Here is a 10,122-nt window from a genome sequence, read left to right as displayed (position 1 = left end):
TGAAAAAGGAAAAAAATGATCAGGCTGCTGTACTTAAGGTCACAGTATTGAAGCTACTGTCTGCCTCAGCTGAAATAGTAACAGCTGCCTTCTACATCGGGGGGGAAGTGTACAATTTAATTTCAAGGCTTGAAATAGGAAAGAAAAAAAAATAGGGAAAAGGAACAGTTATATTTGTTAATTTTTATTTTCTACCATTCAAAAATGTAGAATCTGAACTGCAATCCAGTGCTTTGCAACACTTCAGCTGAACTCTTTACAGCCACAAACCTCGAAGCATTTTCGTTTTATGTAACAGAACAATATAATCCAAAACATAACGGTCAAGTGAAGGGAAATGATACAGGGTTTTCAACTCTTTTCTTCTTTTGATGAGAAATATCAAGTGTTACATATTTTACATTCTCCCCCTTTACTCTGACGAGAAGAAAGCCATAAGAAGTCCTGTTTAAAGTTTGACCTAAGTCATGTAGGAGACACAGCAACCAGATGAGACATAATTTAACCTTAATGCAAATTATGCATGGCCATATTCAGGTTTATGCTGAACCCGTCATTTATGTGGTTAAGCATTATGTTCTGGGTGCATTTCCTTAGAAGGAATAGGAAAGGCTGTATACATATTTAACCCGAGACACAGTTTTATAAACCTTCCGTCACATCCTTAAAAGAAAAACCTGCAAAAAGTGTTTCCAGAGTGAAAATGTTTTTTTGGGGTAAAACTGTCTTTTTCTGAAATTACTGCTCATAACTTTGAAAGAGGTTTGGTGTGAAAGTGAACCTTGGGGCAGGATTAAAAGAGCTGTCTGAGGCCTTCAAAAAGAAAATTGTAGCAGCCGATGAGTCTATTAGGGGTTTAACCAGGTCTCAACAGAACTTGAAAGCAGCCATTCAACAACATGGAAAATACAAGTGAAGGAAATTCAAAACTGCCAATGTGCTCCGATCTGACTGTCCAGGCAACTTTACCCTAAAAGCAAACCAACAAGATGCCTAAAAAAAAAAGTCTCCAAAAACCTTAAAATGTCATCATGGGTCCTACAGCAGCTTCTTGCTATTGTTCATATAAATGTTTGATTAGACAATCAGAAAGAGGAGGAACATGTTTGGGAGGCGTGCAAGGAGAAAACCTTTCCTCTTTACAAAAGACGAAACCCAGTTAGTCAATGAAAATGCACAGGCATCAGGACTTCCACACTAATGCTCTTTGGTCAGATTAATCTAAAATCTTACACCAAAAGAACAGAGGAAATGTTAGGCATAAACTAAATATGTCACTCCAGCAAGCATATTTAGTGTATGAAGTGTCATTGTTTGAGGATGCTTTGTTGCAGCTGTGCCACCAAAGACTGGGTGGCACTAAGAAATGGAAAGCTCTTAAACAGTCAAAGCTGAGATCTGTATACTTCATTTGATTTGAATTTTGTGAGCATTTCCTAATAACAATAATAATAGACCTTTCAGGCAGATTTTACAGACATGGATTTCATATAAATTTTTATTCTTCCTTCTCTCTTTATCATAAATGCATCTGGGGCAACAGCTGGGTGCAGGCAGGTGAGATTTACTCTGGATTGGAAACTAAATTCTGAAAACATCCCTGTCTTCATCGGGCAAACAGTTCACCAAGTTTGCAGCTCAAGGATCAAGTTTCAATATCCAATTTCCTTGCAACAATAGTACAGCCCGTAAAAAGAAAAATCAAACTGACAAGAAATATTTAAACCATTTAATATTTTGACAAAACAAATCCAATACTTCAGCTTTGTTTTCCCTTGCCAGACAAACCACAATGTACACAAAATGTCTGCTATTAGAAACAGTCATTTTAGAAACGTTGAGTCTTTTTAGAAAGTGTGAACAAATATCAAAACTGACTGATATTCAAGACATTGAATCAAAAGAAGAATACATGTGAGAAAATGGCACGATTACATATCATAAACCTGATTTTGCCAAGTGAAAGTACAACTCAAAATTACGAAACAGGTGAATTAACCAGCTGCCCATTGAAAACTGTCCTTGGATTTCACCAATTAGGCTTGCAATTTAACAAATACAGATGTCCGTCTTCATTTCCGACAATCAATTGGCACATAGTGTGAATGCAGATCAGTGACGATTTTACAAATGTAGTTGTATCAAGACAGCAGAGTTGTACTTGCAGAAAAGACATATCTTTTGTAAATAGTGAAAAAACAAAAAAGTGTTAATATCTTAAAGGGTTCATCAGGTCCCAGGGGCAGACCCAGAATACTGACCCTTCTGGTCAGGATAATCTTCATGGAAATTTTTATTTTCACATAAAATCTGAATGTTGAAAGAAAGGGACAAATAGACTTCAAACAGAAATTATTTGCTATGGCAATGTTATGACTTGCACAATTATGAGGAAGGGTCCTGACCTGATAGCTGCTCAGCGGTCAGTTACTGACACTCTCCACAAGGAGGCTAAGCCACAAGAGGTCAATGCCAAAGAAGCTGGCTGTTCACAGAATGCTGTATTGAGGCATGTTCTTGGAAAGTTGAGTGGAAGGAAAAAGTGTGGTAGAAAATGTGCACAAGCAACACAGGTGACTGCAGTCTTTAGCAAGAGTTCGGAAAAGATTCGCAATGCTGCAGGAGTCAGTGTTTCTAGAGTGCCCACACCCAATAATGTCGACAATCTAAAGTCACTATTAAAGCAACCTGGGCTGCCTTCACACCTTAGGCTGATCACCTCCATGAGAGCCCTCATTGATGAAATAGTTCCTGCAAGAGGAGCTCCAACAAAATTCAAGAGTATATACTGTACGACATATAAACATACTTTTTAGTAGGTTGACATATACAATTTTTTGGCAACAGTTTTATGTAATCTAGTTCTCAGGGAAATTGAATTTGTGGGTTCTTGTCAGCTGTGACCCCAAATTACCAAAGTTAACATACATTTTCACTCTGTTTGTAATGCATAAAAAGAATAAAAGAAGAGTTTCACTTTTTTAATTGAATAACTGAATAAAATTACATTTATCAATAATATTCTAGTTTGTGGGGCAGCTGTACGTCTGTCCTAATCTTCCGGAAATGAGAGTTTTAATATTAAAAGGTGCAAAAGAGGTACAATATTAGAGGATTCACAGTAAAAAATAAAAGTATCCGTACCCCTTTAAAATTTAGACTTAAAGAAATATTTTAATTTCACAAAATATCCCTTCTGGTGAGAAGTAACGTTAGTGTTGCAGAATGGCCCTGGAGGTCGTGACTTGAATCCGATACAAAATATGCAGAGGGAGATCAAGATTAAGGTATGAAAGCCCTGGAAATCATCACCAAAGATGAGGAAATATGCAAAAAGCTGATTAGTAGTTTGAAGAAGAAGGGATCCAAAACCTATCATTGAAGAGGGTATAAAAAAAGACTTTTTTATTAAATGCAAATAAAAAATTATATATACACACACACTTTTTTTATTTTTGCCAATTTTACACGTTATTTGAGAGTAGTCTGTCCAAATTAAAACCAGAACCAAACATATTGTTGAACGAAAACCGTTCTAAATCAAAATCTTTCAGGTGTATGCATCATTTTGGGCTACGCTGCATGTCCAATAAGGAAATCAGCAGCAAGAGCTGCACCCAACACCTGCTTAAATGTTTTCCAGTGGTGGAAATATATACATCTGTCATTTTTATTAAAGGGTTCATACGAAAATGTGATAATGACAGAAGTCATTTCTGTCACCATAGTCAAACGGACTACATTTTTACATCTTAACAGTCGATGCTGCCTGAATTAAAGCAACAGAGAGATGGATCAGAGGGCATCAGTAATGCTCGGCCATCATTAATACTGTCAAGGATGACCAGCCAGTGAAGGGGTGGCTTCCTTGGCCCCTGCCAGTCCCATCGTTGTACTGTTCCCAGATATACCCTGTTTCAACGAACTGCGCATAAACATTGTTTATAATATTAGTCCTGAGTTCCTTATAAAGATCAGCTGCCTTCTCTTGGTATGGCCCTTCCGTGTTGCCATAGTGGTAGAGAGCTCTGACTGCCAGGTAGTTGATGTTGATCCAAACTGGTCCCCTCCAGTAGGGGGGATCGTGCTCCGTGTTTCGCTCCATATACAGTGGATCAGTCTTCGAGAGAGAGCGAAGGCCAAAGGGCGTCCACAGCTTGGTGGGGTCTCTCATGTCTCGGAGGATGTGTTCCAGTTTTGGCGAGTCGGGCTGGAGGATTTGGAGTAAGAAGGGGAACAAGCTGACATAACCCAGAGCGTTGACGTACTGCAGCTTGGGGGCCCTGCGGACGGAGCGCACGAGACGCGCCACAGGGAACTGATGGCGGGGTTGCCCGGGCGGTACGTACACCTTCTCCCGCTGCAAGGAGACATTTTGTGTGTGGTTGCCATAGTCACTGAAGGCACGGTGTTGCTCTGACCAGTGAAGGTCGTTGAGCAGGTTGTTGTCTCTGAGCACATCGTGTAGGACTTTGTAGTCCTGATGGGGCTCGCCTAGAAGTTGAGCGATGCTGGCCATGATGCCTGAGGACAAGGCCATCCAGCAGTGCAAATCCACATGCCGCTCGTCTGCGGAGGGATGAGAGGCCCTTGGGTAATCGTCCAGTCCAGAGGTTAAAGTTTTAGGATTGAGGTACAGGTTAGTGTCCTTGTCTCGTCCACGCCAGCGGTACGAGTTGGGCTTTGGCCCCGTCTGTGTGGTGTTGTACCACTCAAACCAGGTCTTCAACCTGGGGAACAGCCTTCGAAGGAAAGGCAGGGTTGGTTTAGTAGCTGCCTCATCTGACTTTGAAGAGAGCTGTTCAATTAGCTCCTGCAGAGCTAAGAAGAGGGTAGGTGGGTTTGCATTTTCGTTCCGCTGAACAATAAATTCGGCTGGGACTTTACTGCGAGCCTCGTCTCCAAGAATCTGCTCACGGGGGATCCAGCCTTCGATGTTCATTAGGTCAAACCAGTGGCCGATTGCCTCTCTGGTCAGCTGAGGGTCCCACTTACTCAGCAGCAGCTGGTGAAAACCCTCATCCCAGAGGAAGCCTCTGGGGAAGAAAGAGCGTGACGGTACAGCAGTGAATAAAGTGCCTCCGGGGTACAGGAGAGGGTATTCGTTGTAGACCGACTGCACCACTGACTCGCCATAAAAGTATCCCATTCCACCCAACATGTTGCTGAGCGCCGCTTTGGCAAATTTAATATGCGTCTGGCTAAAACCTTTACTCTCCAGTCCAAATATTTTCTCGAACTTCGCATTGAACTCAGCTTTCCTCCTTTCCAGCTCCTGAGTCATGATGGAACCGACGAGCTGGTTGGGGCGATTGTAGAAACTTCCAGACTCAAACAAAACTTCAATCTGGAAAGGCGTCTGGACGGTCACCTGGTGGACCACGAAGTCGCTTTCTTTCCGTGGGTCAGCAGCTTTCTGCTGGTTCTGGTGATGGGGCGGCTTGTAGGTGTCCACACCTATGTAATGCCTCTTCTCACCAGATGGAGGGCTGAAGACAAACCTGCGGTTCAGACTGAGCTTCACAATGTCAGTCAGCTTCTCTAAACCGGGAGACAAGGTCTGAAGATAGTTGTAACTAAAAACAGATAAGAAAAAAAGAAAGAAAGAAAGAAAGAAAAGGACAAAATAGACTTTATTGCTTCCAATCAATTCATGATAAGTGGCTGATAGAGTCATGGCAGAAGAAAAAAAGACAATCACCCCACTTTAAATCTAGAATTTTATGCAATTTCTTAACTTCTAGTAATTTTAGGGTGTACATACTTTCTTATAAACTTTTCCATTTGGGTTTTCTCTTGGCATGTGGAGACGGTGTAATGTGGTATGTAAATATGAGACTACATTTATCTCCTTGCTAATTCAAACTGCTTTTGGTCTGGTGATTAATATACTAAGGATAATATCGGAAGCACTTTGCTGCCACCTCTTGATCAGAATGTGAACAGCATCTAGTTAATTTTTTATTTTTTTTTGTAGCATTAACACCATTTTTGAATAACTTATCATCTGTTTTTTTGTGGAAGCATAAAGCTGCCACCCAGACAAAAGAAAAACAGATTTATTTCACATGAAAACTTTGTTGTACTAATAATATACTTTTTATGTTTGCACAATATATCAAATTACAATTTACTTCTTATACTTGAATATATCATGTCATTGCAATACACATATTTTCCACATAAAAAAGTTTGTTATAACTAAACTTATGTTCTGTATATTAAAATCAGAGCAGATGCATATCCTGATTAGCACAAAGCTTAAATCATTTCTCGTATGCATTTTTCCTCTTCAAAGCTGATATGATTTGGAAATATCACACGTGTACATTCATAAACAAAAATGCAAGTTTTATCCTCCAGTGCCACCTAGTGTTTTTTTCCCCAAGTCCTGTTTTCTTTGTACCAAGTTAGATGCTTCCCCCATCTAAAAAACTTCAATCTGAAGAATTATTGAAGGATTTTTAAAAAAATAAATGGCTTTCCATTTTCTTATATTTAGATTTTATTTCTGTATTTTTCTCTGAATCTTCTCTTACTTATATTTAGAAAAGGCTGTTGTTTATGAGTAGTTTGTTTCATTGTGCCTTAACATCCAAGTTTAAGATAAGGCATCTTTAACTTGTGAGTTTAAGGAACAGAAAGGTGCTCCTTAAACTCACAAACATCTGCCTTTAGAGTGATATTTAGGTTGATATTTCCTGTCATTCTAGTATTATCAAAAAGTAGCAGTTATGTATTGCTTGTACATTAAAGCAACATTTGTGTCTGGCCTGATTTTGTGTATTTACCTGGCATATTTCGTGCTGGATAATTCCCCAGTAACAGGCTTCCTAAAAGTGATTTTGAAGTTTCCCAGTTCCTCTGAAAACCCAGTGATGGAAGCAAGGCGATTCTTCTCCTCCATGTGAGTCTGCAGCGAGCCCTGCGTGTCTGCTGCTGCGTAAAACATCAGCGATATAACCGGAGGCTTGGGAGCTGAGCTCTGCAGGGCAACGACAAGACAAAGCAAACATCCTGCATTTCTTAAAAAATAACTGTAAAATGGCCATCCCAAATCCCTCAGAGCATCGTTCTGACTTTGAAAGGACGTATTTTGCAGAACGTCACAACGAGCGCCGTTGACACTCACATGCTGTTTGGCTGTGATCCTCCAGGTCCAGTCTCCTCCGTGATCCCCACCAACCCTCTTGACAAACTCAGTGGTCAGGGTGAAGTCGTTATCTCGAATTTCCTGGACGCCGAACGTCAATCCGTCGTGCATGAGCCAGCCGTAGCCTTGCAAACGATCGCCCTGCTCACAGGTATGCCTGAGGTTCATGTCCGAGTTGGAAAACTGCCGCATCCACATCATCCCTGTGCAAAAATGGAGCAAAAATAAAAGACGGACTTAAGCATCTTAAATTTATTTGTTTTTAAATTGCTAACTGATACAAATGTCAGTTAGCATCATCAGAACTCATATTTGTATGAGTTCTGATGTGCAAGACAAAGTTCAGTATAAAAAAATAAATAATAATAATGAAATTATCTTGGCCACCAGTCAGAAATCCTATCAGAAATCACAATCAGAAATCCTACCCTACCATTTTCACAATTTGTAACAAATGTTTACCAAGCTGGGTTTGTGACCACCTACCCGTCACGACGGACCTGGGGCTTCTCGTTTTCATGCCGAAATAGACCTGAGGCCTGTAAGAGCCCCAGAACCTCTCTGAGGAAACCTTTGCAGTGGTGCTGTTGGCGTCGAGAACGCGAGGTGATGGATGCAGAGTCACCACGCGCTTCGACAGACTGGACCGCATGTAGACGGCATAGAAGAACCAGATGAGGCTGAATATGCAGAGCCCAATGGAGATATTGATGAACAATTTTCCAATGTCGGTTTTCTTTTTTTTCTCTTTGCGATTAAGTGCAGAGGGCCTCTCGTCTCTCCTTGAGTAGGGAGGAGCGTCACCCGTCACCACCCTCTTCCTCTGCCTGCCCATCCTGCCCTTCTGAAGAGAGAGAACGAAGAGGAACAACATTCATTTTTCTAAAACGACTTAGATTTTATGTGTAACAGAAGCAAAGTCACTGATTAGATAACCATTTATGCAAGAGACATCCGAGTTATTATTTCTCCATAAATTGTGCAGACATTATTGTTTAAGCAGGGACTGGGGGGCTGGGGGAAGCGTTCTTTCAATGCACAGCAACAGGTGGTGGAGGGGCACCTCTGTTGTTCTAAGTTACATACAATGAAGGAAAACTCAATACACTTTTTGATATACCCTTTTTATTACTCAGGCACAACTAAACTGCAATTCTTTAGATGTGTCATATAAACAATTACACAGTGGATTATGCCACGTGTTGTTCTGCATTTAATCTTATTTTGTTTCGTATTTTAGGACGAAACAAAAATACCTAATATTTATTAAAACTTTAAAACGTGTTAATATAAAGCCGATCTTTAAGTATCTATGAGGACAAAAAGTAAGCAGAAAAAAAAAATTAGTTCGGTAAATCTGGATGTTTTAATCGCAATTACTTTGGATAGGCATTTCTACATTACTGGGACCACACGGTTTTCGTATTTTACTAAAACAAATAAAAATACCCATAGATACAATCCTGCTACTGTGCGTTTCTTTCCTTTGGGAGCCTTATATAGCGCCCTAGCTAATGTTAAGCTAGAAAGGTGGATAATGCTCCCAAATACGCCAGGTCATCGTAGAGCTGGTTATAAATTAAACTGAGTGTGCATTTAACCTTCGTTAAATACAAAGTGTGACAGATCCAGCGGGTAGCCCGCCTGAGTATTACCGTACATGCTTCACGCTGCTGCGCTAAAAGCTAACGCAAGTTTTGACAACTACAGCCAGCTGATGTAAAAACATATCTTCGCTTAAGCCGAGTTTTGGTAAATGCGGCTCTGTTTTGCAGTTCTAGCTTAATGTTCATTGACAAAGTGGATGACTGACCTGTGGAAACAAGCAGATTCTCAGCTGCTTCTCATGATCCTTCGCTGGCTAAGCCTGCTAGCCACTTCCTAGTTCACGACTGGCTTCCACTGACGTGTACATACTCAAGTGTTGCAGTGGATCATCCACACCTGCTATAAGCCTTCAAATATAAGAAAGGCGCCGTTTTAAAATGTACGGCATGGTCATTATTATTATTGTTATTATTAATAATAAAAATAAAAGCAGGAACAAAAACAAGGAACATTATAGCCCATGTTTGTCCTCTGAAATTGGATATTTAAGGATATTAACATGAAGTCGCTCTAAATCCTAATGCACAGTCATGGAGAAATCTTGGATTTTCTCCCCGTGTTATTAGTTAAAGCCAAAAAGTGCACCATGGATTTTCGTTTTGAAACCGCTGTTGCATATTCCACAAACAATTAACGTATACGTTTTTACTAAAACTTTTCTTTTGTTGTTAAAACGGATAACTTCTTAATTTTCAGAAGTGCTTCTCTTGTACAGCGTTTTAATTTCAGTGCCCATCACAATTTCAAAACAATTTCTATTCTTCATTATTTTAGTCAGAAATTATTCTGAACTCCAGCTAAGAGCTCAAAGAGACCTGAGCAATGGTTTATTTAGTTCTTTGAAAGCTTTCATAGTTTGTCAAACTCAAACTTCAATGCATCTTAGTGAGAATATACGTAATAGGCCATGTATTGTCATACCTTTACTGTCTTCTAAATGGCTGGTAGCAAACAAGACTTGTTTGTTTTGTTTGCTCTTCCATGAACTAAGTATGGACTTCACAGTAGTGATTTCCCATTTGTGCAGTGCAGCTCCTCCAGAGCCAACCTTGTCAGGATCATGATTTAGTAGGTGTAGGTTCTTTCCATTTTCAGATGTTTTAAACAGAGTACCGTATTTTCCGCACTATAAGATGCACCTAAAAACCTTCAATTTCCTCAAAAGCGTGGCTGATATGTTGTGAAAATCCGGCAGAAATGCTACGCTAATTAACTCAGATCGAAATGAAAGACGTCATGTTTACACAGACATGCAGTAGGCTGCTTACGTAGTTGGTCCACTACGGTAAGCAGCCGCCAACTTCTTTTTCCCCTAGAAGAAGTAGTGCGCGGTGCATGCTGGGATAGATGTCAGAACACTG

At 40.2% G+C, this 10,122-nt stretch overlaps 1 protein-coding gene across 1 annotated transcript; it reads right to left on the bottom strand.

The window, feature by feature from the left end:
• Nucleotides 1-1,714: 1,714 nt before the first annotated feature.
• Nucleotides 1,715-9,118, bottom strand: mogs (mannosyl-oligosaccharide glucosidase). The gene is made up of 5 exons (XM_014989588.2): nucleotides 8,967-9,118; nucleotides 7,640-7,997; nucleotides 7,133-7,356; nucleotides 6,792-6,985; nucleotides 1,715-5,576 (listed from the first exon to the last, which is right to left on the bottom strand). Exons 2-5 carry the CDS (start codon nucleotides 7,986-7,988, stop codon nucleotides 3,806-3,808), a joined length of 2,538 nt encoding a protein of 845 aa, XP_014845074.2. The 5' UTR covers nucleotides 7,989-7,997; nucleotides 8,967-9,118; the 3' UTR covers nucleotides 1,715-3,805.
• Nucleotides 9,119-10,122: the final 1,004 nt, after the last annotated feature.

The sequence above is a fragment of the Poecilia mexicana genome, unplaced genomic scaffold, assembly GCF_051168715.1.
Source record: "Poecilia mexicana isolate PSO_F unplaced genomic scaffold, ASM5116871v1 scaffold_1, whole genome shotgun sequence".
In the NCBI taxonomy this organism is placed as follows: domain Eukaryota; kingdom Metazoa; phylum Chordata; class Actinopteri; order Cyprinodontiformes; family Poeciliidae; genus Poecilia; species Poecilia mexicana.
This window is presented reverse-complemented; position numbering and strand designations above follow the sequence as displayed.

Coding starts and splice junctions, on each gene's coding strand:
- mogs (XM_014989588.2), bottom strand. CDS start 7,988: ATGGGCAGGCAGAGGAAGAGGGTGGTGACGGGTGACGCTCCTCCCTAC. Junction 6,986..7,132: donor GGATCACAGCCAAACAGCAT/GTGAGTGTCAAC, acceptor GTTGCCCTGCAG/AGCTCAGCTCCCAAGCCTCC. Junction 5,577..6,791: donor TCCAGCACGAAATATGCCAG/GTAAATACACAA, acceptor ATCTGTTTTTAG/TTACAACTATCTTCAGACCT.